The sequence below is a fragment of the Acanthochromis polyacanthus genome, chromosome 6, assembly GCF_021347895.1.
Source record: "Acanthochromis polyacanthus isolate Apoly-LR-REF ecotype Palm Island chromosome 6, KAUST_Apoly_ChrSc, whole genome shotgun sequence".
Lineage (NCBI taxonomy): Eukaryota > Metazoa > Chordata > Actinopteri > Pomacentridae > Acanthochromis > Acanthochromis polyacanthus.
Window position 1 is genome coordinate 14,381,051 of NC_067118.1, and position 27,344 is coordinate 14,408,394.

A 27,344-nucleotide genomic window follows, 5' to 3' on the forward strand; every position below is an offset into this window, starting at 1 on the left:
GGTCAATGCCCAAGTCCCGCTGCAGATTTATTCATTTCCAAGGTTGAACTGTTAGACTCAGTGTCCAAATGTTCAGAGAAGTTTACACAAAAAACCTGCATGCATTAATGCAGAAGATGAACATTTGTTATTTTTTGTTAACTTTTTTTCACATTATAGCCTACAGGACATGTGATATTAATCACTGGGTGGACCAGTACAGACCTAATTAGAGGTACACCATTAAAACACGTTTGTCATTCATATGATCAGGTTGGATTTGTTATTTATTGTTGTCTAACAAAATACAAATTGAAGGGCAATTATTATTTACATTTAAGTCGATGATTTCTTAATATGTGTCAATTAAAATTTAATGTATGAGTCAGCAAATTCACAGGCTGCGTGTTGTTGTTCTTGACAGCCTTTCCCTGCTGTGCCATCACATCACACTTCAGATCCTTGGCACCAAATGTTCTTACTCTGATGCCTCAGGATGTGACAGTAGAACTCGATGTTGACTGTCTGACCCTGAGTGATGAATTCACAGTGCATAACCCCTTGAATGTCAAGGAAAATGATGAGCATGCTCTTGGTGTGTTCCTGACCTGACCAGTTTTGGAGACTGTGAGCCCTTCTTCTAAAAAGTGCTGTTTGTCCTGTGGGTTGTAGCAGTGCCCCACCTCTCATCACCGATGATAATCCTTGGCCTGGCAATTGAGTCATCCCAGTCGTGTTGATGGAGATTTTTGAAGACTTTGTCCTCCTTTACGTCCGTGGTAAAATCACAAATGGAAACCTATAAGCGGTCACAAAAACGCATATAACACAGGTCCCAATCTTGTTCTTGTATTAAAAGCAGGCACATGACCCTGGTGTGCTCAGTTTGTGCATAACAGGACCACACTCATAACTTGTAGATTGCAACTCATTATAGTGCTGATTTTTTCTCTTTTTACACTAGCTTGACACTAAGCCCCGATGCTGCTTCATTAAAGCAAAAAAAGATTCATACTCTGCAAATTTCTGATGTGCCCAGGCCATTATAGAGCCAGTATTTGAGACAAAATACAAGCCTTTCAGGGTAATTCCAATTTATTGCTACCTACTTACTAAGAAAATAGAAATTTATTTTCTATTGACTACTTCTGTTTCTAGGAATGGCAACATTATTACAACAAAACACAAACAGTGAGATGATCAGTCAGGTTAGAAATAAACACCTTATCCAGGTTAACCATAACCACTTATTTGAAGATCAAATGTACATGTGAGTGTACCAAAAACATCAGCAATTATCCCTCACTGACGTGGAAAAAAAACTTTTTGCACATTACTTAGGAAAATTGGGTCAAAGCTGAAACAGGAGGGTCTATAAACGATCATTGTGTGATTCAACTTTGCTTTTTCCCTCTAAGCAATTTTAACTAAACCTGTCTGATCATCTGACCATTCATGTATCCTGATACTCTAGACTTCCCAGATCTACGTAATTACATGGGACAGTACATTGTTATTATTACTGGCCCACGCAAAAAGATTTACATTTTTAAGGTTTGTTATTCTGGTAAAAAAGAGTGTCGATATTTAGATAGTTAGCATATTTAGATAGCTAGCATGAGTCAGGTTTAAGATCAGTCTTGCTAACACTGCACTCCCCCCTTTGTGTATGCACAGGACACACTAGAATAGCCCCTCTGTTTTCCCTTTACAGAGCCACGCTCTGTGTGAACACTGGATATTTTTACAGAACATAAACAATCAGACTATGAGGAGAAATTTGCTGAACAGAAGAGAAAAACTGCATAGATTAGAATCACTTACTCTACTATTAAAGAGAAGAATGATTTGATTTTAATGTGAAACTGGCAGGCGTTTTGCATATGCAATTCTGGATTATCATCATGAAAATTATAGTCTGGCATCCTTTATTTTTTTATGTGTTAATAATAAACATTCAGTAAGAGGTGACTAAGTCATCACATTTGGCCTGTGATGCTTTATCTGAAATGATTTTGCCTTCATTTTCCTTAAATATGTGCCAAAAAAATCCATTCCAATTTATAATAATCTATTAAATGTTTTTTTTTAAAAATGGGCGCAGCATAAACTTCATTGGTTTGATATCACATTCACCTCAGGAAAATGATCAACATGAGAAACACTGAGGAAAACATTTTCAGGAATTATATCTTGGATCAGTATTTTTCCTCTCACTTTTCTGTTTTCTCAATGTGACCGTCAGTTTACACACCCACACACACACACACACACACACACACACACACCTATTCACACCTGCTAATACAAACACACTTGCGCACGTATGCATGCAACACACACACGCATGCGCGCGCGCGCGCGCGCACACACACACACACACACACACACACACATATGGCGTCAGAAACGTTTCAAAAAGCGTGCGCAGCTATCAACTGAACGTGTCACACGCGCGTGCTTTGACGCCTGTGCGCCTGACGCGTAATGGAGTTTCCCCATTGACTTATAATGGCCTCCCGTTCACGCGCACGTTCACGTGTGATCATTGCTGCACTCCATCATTCGCACGACGCGGAGTGGCCACGCGTAACATTCATGCGTTTTGTTTTTTTTTTTACAAACGCACGCATTAACGCTCACATGAAGATAACAGAACATTTCAGTCACGCGCTCACACGTACGCGGAAATGAGGTGCGCGAACTCTGTCACGCGTAACAAGAAGCTGCGTGCATATGAAGCAGCGCGTACACGCCTGTCTGTCACTGTTTGACAAATACTGTTATGCGTTCAGTCGCAATTTCTGATTGTCCACAATAGAACGTTGATCTGCACCGTGCCGTACTTTCTATTGTGTACAATCAGAAATTGCGACCGCACGCGTGTGAACGCGTAACAGTATTTGTCAAACAGTGACAGACAGGCGTGCAGGCGCTGCTTCATAGGTACGCAGCTTCTTGTTACACATGAAATACAATCTGCACGTTATAACGCACGCACGCACGCGTAACATAATAATCATGCATGTACACACACGTTGCTGCGAGTTGCTTTGTTTTGAATCGATTCAGACGCCATAACACACACACACACACACACACACACACACACACACACACACACACACACACACACACTATGGCGTCAGAATCGTGTCAAAAAGCGTGCGCAGCTATCAACTGAACGTGTCACACGCGCGCGTACTTTGACGCCTGTGCGCCTGACGCGTAATGCAGTTTCCCCATTGACTTATAATGGCCTCCCGTTCACGCGTGCGTTCACGTGTGACCATTGCTGCGCACCGGCAATCACACTACGCGGAGCGGTCACGCGTAAAATTCATGCGTTTTTTTTACAAACGCACGCATTAACGCTCACATGAAGATAATAGAACATTTCGGTCACGCGCTCACGTACGCGGAAATGACGTGCGCGAACTCTGTCACGCGTAACAAGAAGCTGCGTGCGTATGAAGCAGCGTGTACACGCCTGTCTGTCACTGTTTGACAAATACTTTTACGCGCTCACACACGCGTGCGGTCGCAATTTCTGATTGTACACAATAGTTGTTGATCTGCACCGTGCGCAGCATAATGCGTAACATGAGCGCGTCGTGTAGTTGTTCGGTTCCAGCTGGTGGCGCTATTGTTCCAAAACACGGGGATAAACTTACCCAGTTTTTATTATTATTATTATTTAAATTAGGTTCTCAGGCTTCACAGCCCCGAGCCACTAGGCTGCAGTTCTTCTGACGTTTATTATTATTCCATAATTCATTTAGCTTAGCTACTTAGCCTCAAATACGTTTGCATCCATTACATAGCGGTTAAACTTCTTTTCCTTTCGGCTTTTCCCTTCAGGGGTCGCCACAGCGAATCAATTGCCTCCATCTAACCCTGTCTGCTGCATCCCCTTCTCTCACACCAACTACCTTCATGTTCTCTTTAACCACATCCATAAACCTCCTCTTTGGTCTTCCTCTAGGCCTCCTGCCTGGCAGTGGGAAACTCAGCATCCTTCTACCAATATATTCACCCTCTCCCCTCTGGACATGTCTGAACCATCTCAGTCTGGCCTCTCTGACTTTATCTCCAAAGCCTCTAACATGTGCTGTCTCTCTGATGTACTCATTCCTGATTCTATCCATCCTGGTCACTCCCAAAGAGAACCTCAGCATCTTCAGTTCTGCCTCCTGTCTTTTCCTCAGGGACACAGTCTCCAGACCAAACAACATGGCTGGTCTCAGCACAGTTTTGTAAACCTTTCCTTTCATTTTAGCTGAAACTCTTCTATCACACCTGACACTTTTCTCCAGCCGTTCCAGCCTGCACGTACACGCTTCTTCACCTCTTTTCCACACTCTCCATTGCTCTGGACTGTTGACCCGAAGTACTTAAAATCCTCCACCTTCTTGATCTCTTCTCCCTGTAACCTCACTCTTCCACTTGGGTCCCTCTCATTCACACACAGATACTCCATCTTGCTGCGGCTAACCTACATAGCAGTTAAACAAACGTAATAAATTGATGATAGTATCTATATTTACCTTTACAGATGATCTTAATTACGAGACAGAGGTCAGCTGTTGTCTGGGAACATCCGTGATCACGCTACTGGTGGGACACAACTGTACCGGATTTCAGCTGAAAGCTGCTGTTCTGTGCAAACTGTCATGAGACATTTTTATTGTGATATACCCTTCACTGCTGTTAGCTTTTGTTTTAATAAATTGTTTGAGATGAGGAAATCACGATTGCATGTTTCTACTTCAATGCCCTACTTTCATGATTTAATATCACCATAGCATTAATTTTTACAATTTCCATAAATGTCACCTGAAAGTTGAGTAACTTTTTGTGAGTAGTGTATGTAGACATGTAATGTAAGCACACTTCAATAATATATCTGCTGCAGTAGTGCAGTTTATCTAGCTTGGTGTGACATATGTTGTAAGAAACAACATACTGGTATGTTGCTGATATGTTTCAGAATGAAATCTGCTTGAAAAGCACAACTGATTATCTGTCAAAATGTGTGTACGTAGAAGTGTGCACTTAACACTGAATAAAATCTCTGTAGATTATAGACAAAACACGCATCTTTCATCACAAATATATTTGTATTCACCCAAAGTGCAACAGTAAAATACCAGTGTACTTAAATAGCTAAGAAGGAAAAGAATTTATAAAAAATATGATTACTTTTTCTAAAAAAGGTAGGAATAGTGGACAATGCAGTTTATTTCTGTGACAGTCGCTCCAGCACCGACACCATGCGTCCCATCAGTCCAGCAAAGGTGATTGAATTTTCATCCGTCCTCTGGATGTTCTGGAGCAGGGCAGTGGTCAGGTCTCGGTGTCTTCAGATCTGTTCCAAGAACCGTTCCTCTGACGTCTCCAGATACTGCAGCAGATCCACAGTAGCATCCTGCTTCCTTTATCCTGCATAAAAGCACCCAAGCAGCATTAGTTGTCAGTAATTATTTTCTATATTCATGAACACAGTTAACTTATTACCTCCGCCAGGAGGTTATGTAATCATCGGAGTTTGTTTGTCTGTTTGTCTGTTAACAGCATAACTCAAAAAGTTAAGGACGGATTTTGGCGGCCATCTCTCAATTGTACAGAGTCCTTCAAAAAAATCCTGGATCCAGACGGTGATCCAGGTCACCTCCAAAATTTAATTGATTGTTACTTTTGCTCTTCCGGACATTCTGTAAAAATTTGGTGAAAATCTGTCCATAACTTTTTGAGTTATGCTGTTAACAAACAGACAGACAGACAGACAGACGGCCTGGCGGAAGTCTGCGCTCTCTGCGTGCTTTTCTAGTTATTTCTGTTGTAGAAGTGTGTATGTGTGTGTGTGTGGCTGTGTGACTGTCTGCGTGTGTATGTGTGTGTGTTGATAGGGAGTATGATGGGAGTTGAGTTGGGAGGGATGTGGGGCATTGTCTTTTTATTGTTTGTTTTTAATTTGTTAAGCACTTAGTGCTACTTTATGTAAGAAACGTGATATAGAAATAAACTTTGATTGATTGATTGATTAAAATAAATGTTGTACGTTGTGATTTTAGGATGGGCCAAAAGATAACATATTGATCATGTTGATGTCTGCATAGTCTGAACAAATCTTACTTGATTTTTTTTTATTGTAAATGTATGGTGTTTATTAATTAAATCAAAATCTTACTTGATTTGGTCTGTAGCGAGGAGGACAGCATGAAGGAGCTGCAGGACGGAACCAGTAAGCTGCAGAGTAGTGATCCTGGTAATTGGACCTCATCATTCTAGGCCGACAACTAAATAAAATTAACAAGAAATGTTGTTGATAGCATCTGTAATTTAAAACCATTTTCTCCATTAATTATTAATTTGTCCGTACGATGTTAGAGAATGTTACAAAAAATGCCTGTAATAATTTCCAGCAGTGCTAAATGCCTTGATATATTTGAGTAACAACTAAAAACCATCAAAGAAATCTGTGTATAAGTAATGAATGCATTGAATTTTCTGCAAAGCTGGAAAATCACATAACAATCAGCATTTTACCTTGAAATTATAAAAAATAGCTGCACATTAACAGTATTCCTCACTTCATTGTGTTAATTTGATCTTTTGAATAAGTTTTAGACTCGTATTAATAATGTTAAACAGTTTATTGGCTCTTCAAGGCAAATTTCAATGGTTGTCATATAGTTCAGCAATATGATTAATGGGCCATTGTGTAACAACATGGGAGGTTCTGAATACAGGTCTGGTAATGAAATATTGCTGCTGCTTTTCTCAGGTTTTATAAGACGGTTTCATAGCTTGCGAGCTTAGCAGTGGCTAACTGGTTAGCAAATAGTCGACCTGATCCTGTGTCCGGACCACGTTCGCTGGCGTAACGTTCATAATATTGATGTGGCTCTGTTGTAGCTGGCGTATTCATAGTCGGCTAACAGCAGGGTGTTTAAGAAATAAAACTTACCTATCATGATCGGTACTGCGGCCTGCATCAACTCCTGCTCAGCTGTTGCGTTCAGGGACCCGGTTGGAATCACGGAATGCTCAGCTGTTACGTTCAGGGACCTGGTTGGAATCACGGAATGCAGCCGGAAAAAATCGGGGCTCTTTTTGGCCAAAAACTGCTGCATCCCGGCTGCCTTTTCTGGTTCTTGTCGTCATTTCTGAACTTTTTAGTTGTTGAGGAGTTAGTCAGGCTCCGTTCGTACAGCTGTAGCCGTCTCCCACTGGATTGTTTCGAACACTGGTGTGATCCAAGAGGCTCCCTCTAACTTCCACTGAATTTCATATGAAGACCACAGTTCCAGGAAGCTTTGGGTCTCCTCCTCAGACCGTTGCTGCTTGGATTTTGCTTCTATATTTACCGGTTTTTAAAACACAAACATTGAACATTACTGCTGCTCGCTCGGCTGTTTAAAAACGGCGCTTCTGTGTTTCCGCTGTTGACGGTCGGACTGTAACCCCAGCCCCTGACGTACTGGGCTCTCACCTCGGGCCACCTGTGGCCCAGCAACGAGTTGGGGCTGGTGCGAGTCCCAGTTTTTGGAGCCCGGAGGCGGCCCACCGCCGGTTGAAAAACAAAAAACCGGAGTCGAATCGGCCACCAACTCCAACCTCGAACCGGAACTGCCTCGGTCGAAAAGGGGAGACTCTTCTTCGTCTTCTTCTTTTCCGCCACTATGGCTCACTGCTGCCTCTCCTGGCTGACTAAAATGAAAAGGCCAATTACACGACACGCTCATGTGAGGCGGACTGGTACGCACGGTGCAGAAACGTTCTATTCAGAGCCGCCTTAACCTAATGGTAGGCCCTGGGGCTGAGAGGTTTTGTAGGACCCCCTACTCCTCTACATTAAAAAAAAAAATGCATCAGTTTCTTTTACGACAAACAACTGTGAGGTTTCCTTCTTTAGCCAGAAAACACCAGCATACTTTTATTGATCAACTTACATGAACACAAAATGCACTTGTATAACATCAGTGCATGCTTTACTTAAAACCAATATGGGTGAAAGATTGAAAATCTCATATGGAGATCACCTGACATCACATGTGTGATGTCAGGTGTCGAGTCCACACTGATAGCAAAATACTTTGCTAGTTTTACTCTGCTGGTAATTTCATCCAGCCCCTTCTGTCCCATCAGCTGTATGAATTCCTCACACACATTCAGAGAGAGATGGGATGGATTTCCTTTGCCAGCGTTTTCATGTTTTTCAATGTGAGCTTTTAAAAAGGGATCAAACTGGCTGATCAGCTCCATGCTGCCCAAATAATTTCCATTCTTGATGTCTCCAAACTTGTGGCTGTCTCCCCGGAAAGCTAGTCCCCTCTCAGCTAAATACTTCACAACAGTAACAACCCTCTGTAGAACCTGTGCCCAATAATCACACTCCTCATCAAACTGTTTTCTAAGTTCTGAGTCCACTGTCCCACTCTCAGCTGCTTGATTGATGTAAGCAATCATGGCTTTTCTGTGGATGTCAGAGGTTTCATGTTCTGATATACGATCACCTGCATGTTTCCAGTCAGAGAAACTCCCACTAACAAATGCAGACTTTTCGTTGCTCTCGCCAAAAATCTTGAAACCAAAACAAAACACGCTATACTGATGGTTAATAATAAAGCCACTCTCTACTTACATATTCCCCGTTACTCAGTTTGCGGTGGAAATATGTTTTTGAGAAAAATCTTCTCTAGTGTTTGTATGTGTGCTCTGATGCACGGAGGTCGGCATTTTTATTTTGACACGTCTCTGGTCCCATTTTCGCCCAGTAAGCGCGCGCCTGCCGGTCAATTTTGTTTCCCCAGAGGCCCGGGTTGCTGCTGTAAGGGCCACTGCCGGACTCGTCTCCTCCTCCCTGATCCTTCTCCTCGTCTCCTCCTCCCTCATCCACCGCTCCTCTTCTCTTTTCCTCTCTTACTTCTACCTGCGCGAGCCCCGCCTCGTCTGCTGCCTCCGGTAAACTCAATGCCGCTGAACAGCCACCACCATCCGTTTCGGACAGTTTAAAGAATCCTGTTAGCTTTGGGATGCTCTTAAGTAATTGCTTTTTCTGGGTTTCTTTGTCCCGAAACACCTTTCTTTTGTGAGCGCCGCTCTCAAATTTCTTTTTTCCCGTCATTTTTCAGCTGTCACTCAAGGGGGGAAAGTTAGGTGGACGTAACAACAACAGTAATCAATGAGAGTGGGGCGGGTCTTGCCAGCCACGAATGTGAAGTATAAAATGATTGACAGAGAACTTGACAAGCAACAAAAACAGTGTGACTTTTCCAGCTCATTGATAGGCCCCTGAACTTGGTAGGCCCCTGGGTTTCAGCCCAGGTAAGCCCGTGCATTAAGGCGGCCGTGGTTCTATTGTGTATGGCGACCGCACGCGTGTGTGAACGCGTAATAGTATTTGTCAAACAGTGACAGACAGGCGTGTACGCGCTGCTTCATACGTACGCAGCTTCTTGTTACGCGTGAAATACAATCTGCACACGACAACGCACGCACGCACGCATGCGTAAGAAAATAATCATGCGTGTACAGACACGTTGCTGCGAGTTGCTTTGATTGTTTTGACACGATTCTGACGCCACACCCACACACCCACCCACCCACCCACCACCCACACACCCACACACACACACACACACACACACACACACACACACACACACAAAATATGATGATCAGGAGCTTTTCCATTGCATTTCAAAGATAGATTGCTGTCAATATAATACACACTAAATAGTACAGAGGTCACAGTAAATTTACAAAAGATAATTTGCCTGAGGCAACTAAAAAAGCACGTTCAGGCCTCTCCAGCATTAGCCATAATCCACATTTTTCTCTGGCCTCGTCTCAAGGATGAAAACCTTCATCCCTCTGGTTGATATCTCAGAGAAAATCAACTGAGAAACAGTTCCACAAAAGTCCAGAGCGGTGTGCATTCATATAATAATCAGTCACCACAGAAAAGTCACATCTGTTTTGAATGCGCTCCCTTCTCCCCTTCATCTGCTCACGACCACAGTTTCACTAGCTTTTGATGGAAAAAGCTAACAGTCTTCCAAACATCACTAGTTCCACAGTGTTGTTTCCTTTTGAAAGAAAGCGCATCAAGAAGAAACACGTGTCTTCTCTTTGTTGCATTGGTTTTACGTTAGTATGGAGTAAGGCCATAATTCTGAAAACAAAAACAAGACTAGCCATTCTCTGTGGCATGCTGTTGTTTGGTGTCTCACATATGCCATGGCAGAGAAAAAGGGGCACCTCAAACCCCACACACACTATTTGCCCTCAGTCTTGCGAACTGAGTCATGTTTTCAGATATTCACTGGCAAATTACAATCTCTGTGCCCTGTCTTCACCTTCCACCTGAACTCCACATTACAGTTCATTTTTAGAGAGAAACTAAAAAGAAGCACAGTTTAATCAATTTACCTAAATTTGTGCAAAGAAAAAGCAGTAGTAGATGTGTCTTTCACTGCACCCTTGTCTCTTTAATACTTTGTGTAATGACAATGTAACAATGATGATTTAAGTTGAAATTCACCTTGGCTCTACTGTATGGTAAAACAATATCAAACAAATATTGACTCACAGTTTTCTTATTTCATTTTTCCTGAAAGGAATTTAAAATTGCCATCTTGTGATGCAGGAAAAATTGTAGGCTGTCTGGGTGTTAGTGAAGTCAGTCCTCTGAATGCTGTGTTATAATGTTGATTTAGGTTGTGTAGGTGTGATGTAGTAAGTCAAACTGTTGAATTCATCTCATCATTTTTACCTTAAATGTGGTAATTTAAACATACTGTCAGCAAATGGGCAGAAATGAACAGACAGCTGCCAGATCTGGGCAGAGCTCATTTTCCTGCAGTATCACCAAGGTAATGAGCACCTTTACAGCTGCTGAAGTAACAAAAGAATCCTGATGGAAAATGGATGTGGATGAGGGGAGTTATACAGTGTTTAGTGGCCATACCCTTCTTGTTGTGACCTAAAGCTCCTTTCTGGTGCAGAGGAGAGAGCCTGGCCTGTGCTTTGGTGTATAACTTCACATTTTCCTTGATATTTACTGTTTTTCACATGGAGCAGTTGTGGTTTTGAAAGAAAACATCTTTTGATAAGATACCTCAGCACTAGATACAGTTACATAGTCCCTCTAGAAAAGATTTGCTTCAGCAGTTCTCTTCTGTAAAAATGTCTTGTGCTGTAGATATAATTTATAATTTCTCCTTAAGAAAAACCCAAACAAACAAGGTTTTGTCAGCAAACTTGAAAAGAATTAATTACTGTATGTTTTCTGTTGCATGAGTGACAAACAAGAAGAAGATGCCTTAGGGTAACATCAGTGCCACAGCTGGACGTTTACTTTCCCTTATTGACAAACAGAATGAAAATGTGCCAAGAAGAGTGTTTGGAGACCAAAAGATCCTGTAGAGACTTTCCCCTGTCTGTTGTGATGCCACATCCTTTCTTCACATGCTGACATTTACTTTGCAGCACCTGTTTTACTTTGGTTTATTATTCGATCAACATGGTTCTCTCCTTCAGCCCAGTGCAGCTCCCTTTTCTCTGATTTTTAACAGTTTTAAGTTCCTGTTGGACTGAAATTACTCAGATGTGTGCAAAATCACTCCCTTATTTGCTCACTTATACACCATGAACACTCTGTGGCAAGTTCACCTCACACAGAAATCATCATATTTTTGTGCATTCACAGATGAGAGAGCTCACATAAGGGAATGGCAATGATTAAGGGGCTAGTAACAGCATTTAAAACAGCAGTGACACTTCATAATACAGCCTATGAGTCAATCTGTTACATTAATCTTGTTGGTGATTAATTGTAGGCATAGTGGAAGATTGAAGATTATGGGGAAGAAAAGAACCAGACATTTTAGTGTTAAATATGACAGCCTACAGTGTACCGTACTGGAAAATTTTGGGAAAATTTCCGGACAACTTTGTTTTACTCATTAAGACATTATTGTGGTGTGTAGGAATAACATAAAAATGATGGGAACTCTCACAGCAACACAACTGGGATTTATTATCAGGGGGCAGCACTTGTCAATTAAGACAGAATTCAGGAAAAAATGTTGCTGTGCCATCTCATATCTCTTTTCAAAGTCTACTAATTTGCTATTTAGCACCCAAAGCTAATTTCTGTAACAGTTTTGCAGAACTCTGAGTTTTATTTGTTTTCAGGAGTAGATTTTTTCCTCTGTTAGCCATTGTGAAGCCATTTCAAGGGTTCAGTATCTCCAGAAATATAACTCCCACAGTCATAGAATTTGGTGACAGAAACATTTTTCCAATGGATCCAAACTTACCACTTAATACAGAACATTTACACCACGTAGGCATGTGGACTAACACAGCAGCATTACATTGAAGGTATGTCAGTGTAGAGAAAAATTACGCTGTGTACTTAAGAACATGCCTTTCTATGGTATGTTAATTATTCTGATAATTACACAATAACTAATGACAAGATACATGTAATGTTAGCCATTTTCTCCCTATCCATCTTTAATTATACAATAAAAACACATCCTTATCCCCCAATTTCAGTGTTGTTCTCAAGTACTGTATCCTGTCCATACCATCAAGTTACAAATACGCACGAGTACTTCTATGTTCCTCTGGAAAGATAAGTTGTTATTTTCAAAATTTTCCTTTATTCCACCTACATTTGAGCATCAATTGTATTATAAAATGTCAGTGTTGTTAAATGCTGCAGTTACAGGGCCTTTAGTAAAATTATCAACTCACCACAGAATAAATAGTGTTCTTGATGTCAACTATACCTTCCAGTCAGTACATTGTAGGTACCTGATTCATACAACTCAATAACAGTGTAAATAATTGTAAATAAAAACAACAAATAAACAAAAAAACAGGCATTTACTTACATTCACACATGAAATATTTCATGCTTCTTTTCATGCCAGAATGTGACAGAATGTGTTTCAGATACAACTGACTCTTGACTTGAAAATTGGACACACCTCTGATTTTGAGACGATGGATTAAAAAAAACACACACACTGAGTTTCTCTACCAGGGCAAAAAGGTGAACAAACAGGAATACCTTTGGATGGAGTATAATGTGAAAAGCTCATGGACTCCCAAGAACTATACTTATAGATTATGTTGTGAAGTATTCAAATTTGGACATTATTTAAACAAGTGAGAGACCATGAACAGAAAAGTTGCTGGTTTGAATCTGCTTGAGGGTGATTTTTGCATCTCTCCCTTGCTTGCTCTCCACTGTTGCTGTACAAATATCATCATCTGGCTTTGCAAACTAATCCAGCATGTTGAGGTTGATGAAATTTAAATTTAGACTAAAAGTTGCCTATTCATCCTTAAGGATTTTTTTTGTCTCCTAAACAACTGAAACATCATTTATTTTCAGTACTTTTCTAATGGGCCATTTCCAGATTCTTCAAAAAGCAGCTTATGTAGTTTGTTGGTGGCTATTTTTCTGGCTTGGTTTCCACATTGACTGCATTATTACTTGCATGTTTTGCTATAAATGGGTTGGCAGATGAAAATACATGCTTACCATTCCAGTGTTTTTAACCACTAAACTTGCTAGTTTACACCCACTGCTTAAAAGTAGCTTGCATTGCATCAAATGCCACATTAACTCAAGCAAACACAATATACATCTGTTGGCTGCCCCTTCATTTTCCTTCATCTTCAGGTCATCATCTCTGGTTACATGACACAATAAGGCTCTCGCGGCAGATGAGGTTTAGTCCTACAGCAGGCTGGTAGGTGGGAAAGGAGCCCTTTCTTCAAGTCTTTGTTGAGGAAGAAACAGACAATAGGGTTGACTCCGGCTTGGGCAAAACTCATCCACACAGTGGTGGAGAGGTACCGGTGTGGTATTGTGCAAGCCTTGACAAACACCCTCCAATAGCAAGCCACTATGTAGGGAGACCAGAGCACCAGGAACAGCAGTGTGATCACATAGAACATTCTACCAAGCTGCTTCTCAGCTTTGAACTCCTCCATAGCCAATAGGCGCCGGTTCTGGTTGTGCAAGTTCTGCCGGATTCCCAGCAGAGTGGGCGGCATTGGGCCCCTACCAAAGCCTGCAATCCAGTTGGCTGCTGCTTGGCCCGTAGCCCCTGGCCCATGGAAGGTCCAGTTCTGACTGATAGCTGGCACCATCTGGACTGGCTTCATCTTGCGATGCTTATACTCAAAGAGGAGTAACTTCATGTAGACAACATGTGTGGCTAGAATTAGCACAGCCAGCATTAGCATGAAGCCAAGTGTATCATTAGCCTTGAAGTAGCGATGTTCAAAAATGCACTGGTCCTCCTCACGAATGAATTTGTAGGTGCCCACGTCAAAAACAGGTGGGAAAGCCATTGCCACAGACAGTGTCCACACCATGCACACCACTGCCACACATGTCCAGAATGTCATGCGCTTTGAATAAAAGCGGTGGTGTGCAATGGCCATGTAGCGTGTTACGCTGATACAGAAGAGCATGAAAGCGGCATGGAAGCAGAAGAGCACTGCCATAAAAGCTACCACTTTGCAGCTCAGCACACTGTATGTCCAGGCTGAACCATTCTTTATAGACACCAGCACAAAGGGGAAGCAGATTGCTGAGCGAATGGTGTCTGCCAGGCACAGGTCCAGCAGGAAGTAGTAAGGTGCCTTGTGCAGAGTCCGGTCCCGCAGCACGAGCAGAGACACCACCAGGTTGCCAACTAGGCTGATACAGATGATCAGCCCCAGAAGCACCAGTTTAATATAGGTAGAGACAGCTGAGGAAGAACTCTCTGCAACCATACCTCCTGCAGTAGCCACCAGGGCTGCCATTGGCCCTGAAGGCCCTTCACTAGTCTCATTTCCATTCGCCATTCCAAATGCCCCCCCACCCATACTACCTTTTCTTCAAACACCAAAGCCACCACTCCTCCACCACCTCCCCCGTCTGCTAGCTGTTCCTTCGTCCTCGTGGTTGCTTCTTTTCTGCAGTTCACAAGGAACAGGGACACTCCAATCCGCATTGCCCCATTTCGAGCAAGGCTCTTTTGTTGGTGCACTTTTTCGTTTCGCCTAGTAATCCTCACTGGGAGCCTGAAAGCATTCAGAAAAGATAAGGAATTAGGTGTCTGATTATGTCTTTGGAGAATCATTTCAGTCAGTGACATACTACTACATCAGATCAAACACACTAGCAAACACAGAAACAGACAGTCACACTGAAGTGTTCTTGCCATTTATTTATTTGGCTTCTTTTTCTTGAACAAAGAAACCTTAAGGCAAAAGGAAATCTGGTTCCAGAGAATGTCAGTGTCACTATTCCAGGCTGATAGTAATCATTGAAAATGTTTGTAAAGTTTTTTCTATTGAAAGTGGTTTAACAGCAGTGAGCTACAAGGCAATTGGGAGCAATTTAAAGTTCAGTGTCTGAGATAAACTTTAAAATTTACACAGTTAGGGACTGAACCTCTAACTCTGGTGCTAGTGAAGATATGACCTAACCCTCTGCATCAAAGCCACTAGAGATAATGTGTAGGCAACAATCACTGTGATTGATCAGCATAGCTATCCAAAAGAATGCATGAGTGGTGTGGCTGCACTGGATCTTGCAATGCAGGTTTCTTTTTAAGCCAGCATTTTAAAAAGCAAGTATCTAGTGAGTGCAGTGAGAAGAAAAGGTCCCATAAAAAAAAGAAATCGTAATTCAGTCCTACCATATTGTCTCAGGTCCCCAATATTAGTGCCCCAAATCCAGAGCAAGACTGCAAGACTATTTCACTATTACAGTTGATGAAGCATTCCTGTGCTCTCCATACTTTTTTTTTTTACAATGATGCAGGAGTCTGACAATATAGCCCTTTTTTTGGACATGGGATGCCTAAAATTGCTGTATCCTCAGTCTGTTAAAGTGAGTGTCATTCTTCACTCCACTCAACATACCCATGACTGTGAGACCACAGTATGTGCATCATGCCTAAAGGGAAAGTGAAGCACTCAGTAAGTTAGGATAATTCATTACATGTATTTCCACTCTACTCAGAAGGTACATGACAAACACAAAACATTTCAGTGTAAAAATAGAAAAAGAAGTTTCTTTTCTGTCTCCTCTCCAAAGAGCGCTGCCATCTCGGAGCAGGACAGTCAGTGATGTCACGGTGTTTCAAACACCTATGTGTGCACGTGCATGGCTGCCATAGCCATGTGATAGGTGCAGACATGACACACTGTAGAATATTGAGCACAACTAACATCCATGCAACACTGAATTCAAGGACTTTCAATGACTTTTTTAGTTGATAATCCTAATTCCAGGACCACCTGATTTGTAGCAGTATTTCAGGACTTTTCCATGACTTTCCAGGATCACTTTTTTCCAGGACTTTCCAGGACCGTGGGAAGCCTGTTTAGCTCTGCCAGTTTAGAGATAAGATAGTAAAAGACGGAGAGTGAAAGACAGATTATAGACTATAGAGACAGTGACACAAAAAAGCATTAGCATTAGCAGTGCAAGGTAATTAAACAGAAAAAGCCCTCCGATGGGATCGGAATCCAGGGTTTGTGGTTAACACCTGTTAAGTAGTTAAAGGCATTATGGAGGATGTTTTTGTTGTTTAATTTGTCTGATTCACATAAAATGAATATACTGACCTTTAGTGGACTTGTATGTATGGTTTCTAAAAGAATAAATAAAATAAATAAAATAACTGTGAACATGGCAGGACCTGAAAAACATCAGCCAATCAACGCGCTCGGATCGAGGCGTTTGCTTTGCTCCCTTTCCTGTCAATCAAAAATCTTCTGGCTCAGGCCTAGTTACGTAGATTACGTACGCCTTGGACTTACGTGTTTTGTGTATGTGTTGCTTTGGTATAGCTTCGCAGTTAGCTGGCGACTTGTTTTGCTCATCTTTTTTTACATAATGGCAGATAAAGATCCAGGGGGACCCAGCCGTTAAAGAAAGTCATATTTTGAGGTCAGAGAAAATAAAAGACAACTGGATCGCGAGAATGCAAAAACAAAAGTGATTATTGGCGAGTCATTTGGGCGATGGCGTCAGCTCAAGCAACAAATGGACCTAAAGACAGATGCCTTGGTTGCTAAATTCCTTCTGGACAGGTAAAATGTATTATTGTATTATACTGCGGCTGTAGGCAACTTCACGAGTCCTACACAAGTTTCTGGAGGGGGGCATTTCTTCGTAAATGTTAAGAGGGGGGAGGTTAGAGGGGGGTGAGGGAGAGGTTGTATGTGCGCATGCTATGTTCAAAGTCGTAAGAAATTAAATATCCTCTAATGCCTTTAAGACTTATGTTCACTGACATTTGTCACAGACGTGGAGCTGTTTGATAAGAACATCATCACGAGCAGCAATAAAGTTCAACACAGCACCTCTGTGAATGTCTCTTACTGAACATGTTTCACTCTGAACACCTGATTTCCTCCCACTTACAGATTTCCATTGCATCTTTACAGGATCGGGGTTATCTAATGGCAACTTGGCTGTACAATATAGCAGTCAAAATAGAATAGAATATCTTTATTGTCATTGTACATGCACAACAAAACTAAAAGTCCTACTGTAGGTAGGCTCAGGTGGTAGAGCGGGTCGTCCAATGATCGAAGGGTCGTCGGATCGATTCCCGCTCTCGCCTAGTCATGTACTGTTGTGTCCTCGGGCAAGACACTTAACCCGCCTTGCCTCCAGTGCTGCTCTCACACTGGTGTATGAATGTGTGTGAATGTTGGTGGTGGTCGGAGGGGCCGTAGGTGCGGATTGGCAGCCACGCTTCCGTCAGTCTGCCCCAGGGCAGCTGTGGCTACAAATGTAGCTTACCACCACCAGATTGAGAATGTGTGAGTGAATGAATAATGGGTCCAATGTGAAGCGCTTTGAGTGGCCAAAAAAGCGCTATATAAATCTAATCCATTATTATTATTATTATTATTACTCAGTGACAGTAAGAGACTGTAGTCATGTGATGACACTGAAAAATAGAGTTGTGTGTCATTGGCATAATTATGATAGGAGATGTTGTGATGTTCCATAATCTGAGCTAGGGGTAGCATATAAATGTTAAATAGAAGCGGTCCAAGAATGAATCCTTGAAGAACCCCACATGTGATCCTAGTTTGCTCAGACTCATGATTTCCAACTGACCCAAAGAAGTCCCTATCTTGTAAGTAAGATTTGCACCATTGTAGAACAGTGACGGTTAGTCCCATCCACTTTTCTAATCTGCTGAGTACAGTAGTATGCCATGATCCACTGTGTATTAAACTAGAGTAGACTAAGTTTGCCATTGTTTATACCATTAACAATATGGCATTTTACTGAATAGTTGCATTTCAGCAGTTAGTTTTTATTTCACACCATGAATTGTTGATAACCCGGTTGTCATGTTCATCTCTGTGCGATGAATCATATAAGTGCCTATATTTCTGGATATCAGCCATAAGTAGGTCCTGGTCCTTTGCCATGTTTTTCCCTACGTCTCTGTCCGCGTAGTTAGAAAAACGTGAAGGTGCAAGACGTGGATATTTTCCACGTGAGAAGGGCTGCTTGAGGGGGCATGGCTGCTAAAATGATGTAATTTGTCCGCACTGAGCCACATGGACGTGGGAAGCATAAAACAAACTTTAGGGTGAAAGCAGGGAACACCCTGCACTAGTCTATCGTAGGGCCACATACACAGAAAAATAATCACACTTGCATTCACACCTACAGACAATTTAGAGTTAACAGTTAACCGGAGCATGTTTTTGGACTGCAGGAGGAAGCTGGAGTACCTGGAGAAAACTCATATATGCACAGGGAAAACATTCAAACTCCATGCAGAAAGATCCCAGGCAGGTCAGGACATGAGCCGGGGATCTTCTAGCTGCAAGCCCATCATTCTAAACACTCACCATCAAAGTATTCTAAACACATTTCATACCACAGACTACACGTGATTTATCCACCAGAACTCAGAGCTAATGTAAACCTCTAAAAAATATTTCATACCAAGACTTTATGCTTTCCAAAGCAATGAATCAAGAGTCCAAACTTTAGAAAATCCTCAGGTGTTTGCAATATGTGCACAAAGCCTTTCAGCTCGCTTTTCCCGTCTTAAAAACAACAACAACAAAAAAAAACAACATTCAAAAAACCAAAACGCCAAGCAGCAAATTAAAGTTGTCCTTGTATGGTTTCCACATCGTATAATAAACTCAAGTCAACACAGTGAAGCATTTCTGAACTGCACTGGACATATTCCTGTTGAAACAAAGCAAGATGAAGTTGACAGACCAGGTAAGACCACTGTAAACCCACTGGTGAGCGCATTTGACCCACTACGGTATGGAAACTGTGCAACAGTAACTTTAACTTGCTGTTTGACGTTATGATTTTTCATATTTTTTTTTCATGGCAGCTTAAGTCTGTTGGTCTAGTGAAGAACTAGCTTGACTACCTTCTCCTCAATGTAATCTTCCTCAGAAAGTATTCACTGCAAACCCTGGAGTCAGGTCCTATTGAAGGATTTTCTTTCTCTTTAGTTAGCTTGCAGTGCATCAGTATTGATCAACGTTTTAGTAGCAATATATGAAAGTGGACTGTTTCATGGCCCTATAAAATTATTCATTTTTACTTTCAGGAACATTCGTGGAATCCCTTTTGTCTTGTGATAATTGGTGGCTCCTCAGTATCCATCTGTCACTATCTTTATTGTCCACAAGCTGTCTTTCACTGTATGTCTTTTACTATCATGTCTCTGAACCGGCGGAGCTCGCAAACACAGTGATGTCACTGACTGTCATACGCCAAGATGGCAGCGCCCTTTGGAGCGGAGACACAAACGAAACATCTTTTTTGTTTTATACGGCAACATTTTCATGTTCATCATGTACGTTCTGATCAGAGTGGAAATACATGTAGTGAATTATGCAAGTTTATTTAAATGCTTCACTTCCCCCTAAACATACATGCAAGATCAGACAGTACATCAAAGACCTATAATGCTTGAGGTCAGACATTTTCCTCTACAACATGACAGTGTGTTCCAGGTGAGTTTTCAGTGTGGCTTTCTTTTTACCTACTGTGGGTTACAACCATAGATATACTAGATGCCTTGCCGGCCAAAGAGCGATGCGTCAGTGCGCCGCCATCTTGGAACGGGAGCAAGCGGGAGTAAACAAACCAGCGATAAGCGTGTTTATCACACACCGATTGCCAAAAAGCTCAAAATGCCACAGTCTTGTGCGGCCTGGGGCTGCACAATACAACGCAACCCAAACACAAGGGCACAAGGAATCACATTCCACAAGTGAGTATGTCCTTTCCATTGAACTTTTCACAGATTTCACCAGATATTGTAGCAGAAACCCATGGTATGATACCAAGACGTTGTCAGTCTGTCACTTCTTGATGTGGCTATATCTGTGGAGAAGTGCACACAGAGATGACAAATTGGGTTTCAGAAATAAACTCATCCTGAACTTAGAAAAGGATATATTGTTTTTGATGAGCAGTTAAGGAAATCAATATTATATCTAGCTTTTTTTCATGCACGCATGGAACACAAGTAAATTGAAGAATTTAGGCATGGTTTCAACTTTGTGCCAGCTTTGAAAATTCTTTGGTAGTAAAGCACTGAAAATGAGAAAATAGAAAAACCCTAAAAATTTTTATTAACTTAATATTAACCTTCAACGTAATTTCAAGATAATTGTTCAAAGATGTTAATCCCATATGGAAATGCGGCACAAAAACGGAATAATCAGTAGACTAAATAAATAAAACTTAGAAGCTGCTTATCATGGTGATCAGAGAAACCTGACATCACATCAGGTCAACACAACAAACAGTTGCAGGAAAAGGGTCCCTAAAACTTGTTGTGCTGATTGACACCATCTCTTTGGGAGTGTAATCAAAAGACGACCTCGTAAGCTTTCAAATGAGCCATACCATGTCGAAATCTATGCATTACAAGGTAAGTTATGAGCGGAAAACTGTCTGTGTAATGGTCTCGCATATACCAGACGTTGGTTGTTTACAACTTCACTCCCGCTCCAAGATGGTGGCGCACTGACGCATCGCCAGCCTATGCTGGACAGTGGCGCGAGGCATCTAGTATATCTATGGTTACAACATCCTATGTTAGAATGTAATCATGAATATATCCATCATGTGAATGCAAGAAATTCAGGCTTTTGTCAAATTGTGTTCAATATCATATATAAATGCTACTGACTTCAATCTAGTGCAACGGCCATTGCAATTTTTATGGAAAAGTGACCGAAGTGTTCATTCAGACATGAAGTCAACCTGTTCAGATGCTGTCAGACTAACAGAAAGGAGTGCATGTCTGAAATGTTTGGGTTTCTTTTTGGACTGACTAAAGTTTAAAATGGAAGATATTGGATTTACAAAGGCAATACAACAGATTGAGCATGTCTGACTCTCAAGACATTACCACACAGGTCTTGTTGTAGAAGCTGAAACTATACCTGAAAAAGGTATTAACCTTAAAAACATTGGAAAAAATATTTCTCCGCTGTAAGACTGTGAACAAGATTTTTCATAAGCCTTGATAATGCTCTAGTGTGGAAGTACACACAGACATTTATGCACAGCTGTTGCTATTACATTATTTTTCTAATCACAGGAGTCTGCTTGAAAAACTCTGTTGCATACATTTTTGCATATTCATACACATGCAAAGTATAACACTGGCCTTACTGTATTGGTGACTGTAGCATCAAAGCTGAGAGAAATTAAGTATTTACCTAGATTTGTGCTTCAGGACATTTAAGGTGGATTGCTCAGATCTTACTGTTGTGTTGACTGTTCAGAAAGAAAGAAGAATGGCTATCACTTGACTCACATACAGTGATCCCATCTCACTTCAACACAATATGACAGAATTATACATCATGTTGTCAGAATCAAGGTGATATAATTGTCAAACTTTTTAAACATTGCCACTCTTTGACTTTAAGTGATGAGCTGAATTGAGATTTTCATAAATACTGCCATTGGGTGTGCATACTGCCTAAATGCTGTGCATAATTCTGGAGAGGTGATGTAGTGTTACTAACTTGTACATACATTTGTTGGATATGCTTAATGCTGTTTAAGGTAACAAATGCAGTTTCTTTGTATGTCAGGTGGTTACAGAGCTGTCTACAACTTTGAAAAAGTAAATAAAAAGTCCAAAGGTTCTCACACACCTCCTGCTGCAGTTCCATTAGTCAGTATAGGCTGATCCCTGTAAAGCTCACTCTATTTGGCAGTAAACGAAATTGTGTAAACACAATGACTGCATAGCAGTTGTCTCCTATTAATGTCTGCTAAGAACTTAGTTTTTCACACCACGAGAAAACATACTAACCATCCAGACAAATTTGAATTCACGAAAAAAAGGCAAAGTGTATATAAAATTAGGTGTCAAAATGCTGAAAAAATTAGAAATGCTTTCTGCTGAGAAATAGTGAAAGCAATTATTGTCAGCATTCACTAATTGTTAAGACCTAAGTTTGTTTTCACTGGACCAAACAGGTTAGATGAAAATCCAAAACGTGGTGCTGAACTAAGTTATCTACTATAACAAATGAAGCACACAAGGCTCACTAGTGGGCATGTACTGAGGATGATGGAACCACACATTGGAGGGATGAAGGTCAGAGGGCGGAATCATCTTTTTGGGCTCATTTACAGTAACATCAAAGTATCCGAGAATCCCAGCTGTCTTGGACAAAAGTTTGTACTACTTTTCGTTGTGAAATGGTCACTGCAGAGGCAGATGATGGTGGCGATTCTTAGCTGTCCATCAGTGTAGTTCTTCATATCATTATTTTTAGGACAGTAGAGAGCTGTTTTGACAATTCTGGCATTCAGCAGAGATGCATTAGTATAGCTGGCTGACAAACTATACAGTGTCTATAATAAGTATTCACTTCCCTTAGAAGTTTTTCCCATTCATTGCTTTTATACATTGAATCATGTTAAATATTATTAGACTTTTTCACAATAATTTAAGAAAAAAAAGGCTCTTTTTGGCAAATTGAGAACACATTTGTACAAAACAATGTCAAATAATTAAAAATATAAAATGTAAAATGGGTGATTACACAAGTATTCACCCCCTTTAAGTCAGTATTTAGTAGGGACACCTTTAGCCACAGTTACTGTACAACATCAAGCCTGTGTGGATAAGCCTCAGAAAACCTTGCACATCTGGACACTGTAGATATACTGCATTTTGCCTGTAAAAACTCCTCAAGCTTCATCAGGCTGCATGGGAATTGTGACTGAACAGCCCCTTTTAAGCCCAGCCACAAATTTTCAATTGGGTCGAGGTCTGGGTTCTGACTCGTAACCTCCACAACATTCACCTTGTTGCCAAGTGTGGCTCCAGCGCATCTTTGAGCCAAAAACCTAAATATGATTTAAAAAATACTTTCGTGGCATGAATGCCAAATTTAGTACTACATAGTTCAATCAATCAATCAATCAAATTCTATTAATAAAGCGCCTTCCAACAGCCAAGGCGCTTAACAGAATAAAATAAAATAAATAAGTAAAAGCATTTTAAGAAACACACAGCTGAGTCTGTTCACGTGTTTCACAGTTATTTTTGGACATGTATAATGTGTTTGGAAACAAATCTAGGAATTACATGCTTACATATTTTAAGTAATGAGACAAGTAGAAATAAAGGTTACTTGTATTAGTTCATGCAAAGGAACATTTACTGATATGAATATAAGCAATGGAATACTACTATCTTGTACTGTGGTACTGATTTCAGTTGTGGGTAATCAGATGCTGAACCGCAACAAAAATCTACAATCAAGGTATGTGAGGATTGCCTGTCATCCTTTAGATGGACACAGCTTTAGTCCTCAAGTCTACAGTCATTTCTCTTGTGGTATGTTATGTAACCTGTTTGGAATCACAATGGATAAAGAAAACATATCCCCTTTTTATGGACCAACTTAATATTCAGGTGTGACAAGAATTGTCGCTCCTGGTCACCGTATCTTTGATGACATTAGGCGTTGGGAGCTCTACGTACGCACTAAGAAGAGGCAAACATGACAGTATACTTGAAACAACAATTTGATAATCAATAAACATAACATTTACAAACTGAGCATCAGAGTCTCTCAAAAACCTGTGTTTTCTGTCACAGAACACACTCTACGCAGATTGTGTTTGGGGGTTATTAAGAAATATAGCTAACACATTAAACTAAGATGTCAACCACAGTAAACATTACCTATAAACCATCAACATGCTGGCATTGCTGTTGTGAGCATGCTAGCATATGGATGGTAGGGTTTTAGCTCAAAGCATAACTTTGTAAAAATACGGCCTCACACAGGAGCTATATCATTAGGTGAAACAACCCTTTAATGTGACAGGAGAGGCTGAAACGCTGTTGCTTACAGGTAGACACAGATGAAAGCAAATGAGGGGAAATGATGGTGCTGCGTTTTGAAGATAGAAATATGTGAAAATGGGAAAGAATGCCGGAATGAATAACTGAATGAATCTTTAGGCTTGTGCTGGTACAGTCCAAATCAGTAACCTGTCATATCAGCTGTTCTTTAACAGAAGGACAGCCTTTGGAAATTTCATCTGAAGAAACCATTTGTTGCTCCTTTAAAAGACAAGCGTGAACACTGAATGATGAATGGAATACAAAATGTATTGAACCAGTGATATATTCAGCTTTAAAAGATTAAATCAAAAGCTTTGATCAACTTTTTTTCCCCTGTCATTTTTGGAGTTGTATCTCTCATTGCTCCACAGGCTGAGAGCTTTGGGAAAATAAGAGAGGCTGTGTGTCTTGGAAGGAGGGGCTTTGTGAAGCTGGAAGTTGGTTGGCGGCGGAGGGCAGAGTCACTGTCAAGAACTGGGTAGCAACAGCAGCCCAATACCTCTGGCTTGATGTCGATGGGAGGAGGCGACAAAGCTCACTGGATGAGATGTAGACAGAGTTGGATTCTGACAGCAGGTCCAGCATCAGGCCTCCTCATATGCAGCCTACAGGTCTGCTAAGGACAGGGGAGCCACCAGCTGCTGCAGTCCAGTTTTAAGGAGTGTAGATGGCTTAAGCCCTTACATAGCTTATATTCCTTCAGTAGGAATATAAGCTATTCCTTCAGTAGGAGGCACTATGTTCTCTGGGGGGCACACACACTAAGTGATATTAAATCACCTAGCTGTCCCAGTGTTGAGCTAGGCCTTACAGATGGTCTGAATCCTGTGTTATTTATCATCTCCACAACACAGCATCACACTCTCCGGTGTATGCTGCTGTGAGGCATGCATCAAACATTAGAGGTTGCTCAACATCATGCGACCCTCACTAGATGATCACTCTGTAGAGGCTGAGGCAGACAAAAGGCACCGGTCTCAGTGGGCTGCAATAGTCTGGGCCTACAGGAGTCTGCTCGAGAGACGCCAGCAGGGTCTCAGATAAATGGTATGCAGGAATGCAGAAGCAATCACTATCACATTTTGCAGACCAGTGACCTGCAGTCAATACAAAATGGTAGTCATGTTGTGCTTCTTACCTGCTGTGAGCTGCTTGTCCTCCAGACTGTGGCAGACTGGATGTCTGTTGCAGTCTACATGAAATACGGGCTCCAGCGATCCACCAGACTGTTCCCTCAAACCGAATACCGGAAACAATTAGTAAATAAGAACAGCAGCAGCTCACGGTGCACAGACAACAAAGGCTGAAATCTTTTGAACAACCGTAAGGCGAAGGCTGCTGCTGCCTTCTGTTAAAAGACAGGGGTTTTAAAAAAGTCAAAGCTGCGTTTCCTCTTTTTTCTTGTGCATGTCATGTCTCCGTGCTTTCCACAGGAGCGGCGCCGGTCGCCAGTAAATCCCCAGTCCCACTGACAGCACAGGATGTGGCTTCATCAACATTCACACAGGCTTTACTGGTGCATCTGATGTCAACTCGTGTCTCTCGTCTCGTCTTCTAAATCGAAGGCAGCAGAATCCTATAAAAGCATCAGTAAAGCCCTCTGTGGACGGAGCTGACAGACACCAGCAGACGCCCTATAAAGCGGCTCCTGCTCGCTGTTGTCGGGAACCTGCTCGATCCGCAGCCGCACTTCCTTTCCCATTGTTCAGTTAAGCCGAAGGAAACCTCGTGTGCGTTCTTCATCAAATACTGTGTCATGTCGACAGAATCCAAAGGCTTGTGCTCAGAAAAGGGTTAGCCTGTTAACGTGCAGAGGCCAGAAAGCCTGGAGGAAGCAGGTTGGGGCTGCGGGAGGACAGAGGCCGGTCCTCATTCTGTCCCGCAGCCAGCAGGCATCACAAACCGAGGATCTGTGGCGGGACCGAGCGGATGGAAATATCCTGAACGAGATGCCTGCTCGGACGCTCAGATGGCAGCGCAGTATTCAGAGCAGAGAGGCTGGGAAGAAGCGCAAAATCCAGTCGCTGGAACAGCTAACTCCAGCTGGTGTCGGCACTGATTTTTAATCCCATTCTGTAGCATGGCCAGGGGCAGCCGAAACTTTTCTGGGGTACATGGGCAGAACAGAACCCCCCTTCCACCCCGAGGTCTGCAAAGACAATGACAATCACACCTTTTGCATTGTTTTATTCGAACTTGTCCGTGATTTGCTCCATTTCATTAATATATAGGGCCGATACTATATAATTAGCTACAGGATTTTTTGTAACATAGTTGACAGGTATCATAGTTGACATTTTTGCTGTTTATAGGCCTGAAATCATCATGACCACCTATAACCAAACACCACATGGTATTTTTTAGAGATTCTTCTAAAATTTTATAGATACAATTGAGTAAAATTGAAATTAAAGTTATTCATAAAGATTAGGGTGGTCCTAAAATATCAAGTTAAATTTTTCAAATGTTCTTTTTGATTTTTTTTTCCTCTTGGGGAAAAAGTAATGTGAGTGAAATTTCAGGAGATTTTGAAAGGTTTAACCACTGTTCACATAACACTTGCTTTTTCCCCTAAGAAGCATATTGTTATAAGGTTAGCACAATGGTGAACTCTTGTGCTTAGCATACAACTAACATGAAGATGAAGAAATGACAAATTTCTTGTTCACATAACCACTGGACTTCTTAGTTAACCAAGAACAGCACAAGCAGTACTGACTCAAGTATTGGCAGAGATTCATAGAACAGTGAAGATGGCATGTGCAACATGCAAGCAGAAGAGTGTGTGGCTGATTGGCTTCCCAATGGATGAACTGCCTGAAAATAGGCTTCCAACATGGGATGAGGTTCTCCAATGGTACTTTAGATTGCACAGTGATGAGAAGTCAGAAATTAGAACTGCAGTGACACAAGGGTCCCTGTACGTCG

General features: G+C 41.5%; 1 protein-coding gene and 1 long non-coding RNA gene across 2 annotated transcripts; both read right to left on the minus strand.

Moving 5' to 3' along the window:
* Window positions 1–248: 248 nt before the first annotated feature.
* LOC127534376 (uncharacterized) lies at window positions 249–9,585 on the minus strand. The gene is made up of 2 exons (XR_007942477.1): window positions 6,170–9,585; window positions 249–5,421 (listed from the first exon to the last, which is right to left on the minus strand). It is a non-coding gene; the product is annotated as an uncharacterized LOC127534376 (long non-coding RNA).
* A 69-nt stretch (window positions 9,586–9,654) lies between these two features.
* Window positions 9,655–26,537, minus strand: gpr173 (G protein-coupled receptor 173). Its single transcript, XM_022221155.2, has 2 exons — window positions 25,555–26,537; window positions 9,655–15,084 (listed from the first exon to the last, which is right to left on the minus strand). Exon 2 carries the CDS (start codon window positions 14,884–14,886, stop codon window positions 13,702–13,704), a length of 1,185 nt encoding a protein of 394 aa, XP_022076847.1. The 5' UTR covers window positions 14,887–15,084; window positions 25,555–26,537; the 3' UTR covers window positions 9,655–13,701.
* Between the last annotated feature and the right edge of the window lie 807 nt (window positions 26,538–27,344).

Excerpts from the sequence above, each read along its gene's own strand:
- gpr173 (XM_022221155.2), bottom strand. The coding sequence starts at position 14,886 with ATGGGTGGGGGGGCATTTGGAATGGCGAATGGAAATGAGACTAGTGAA.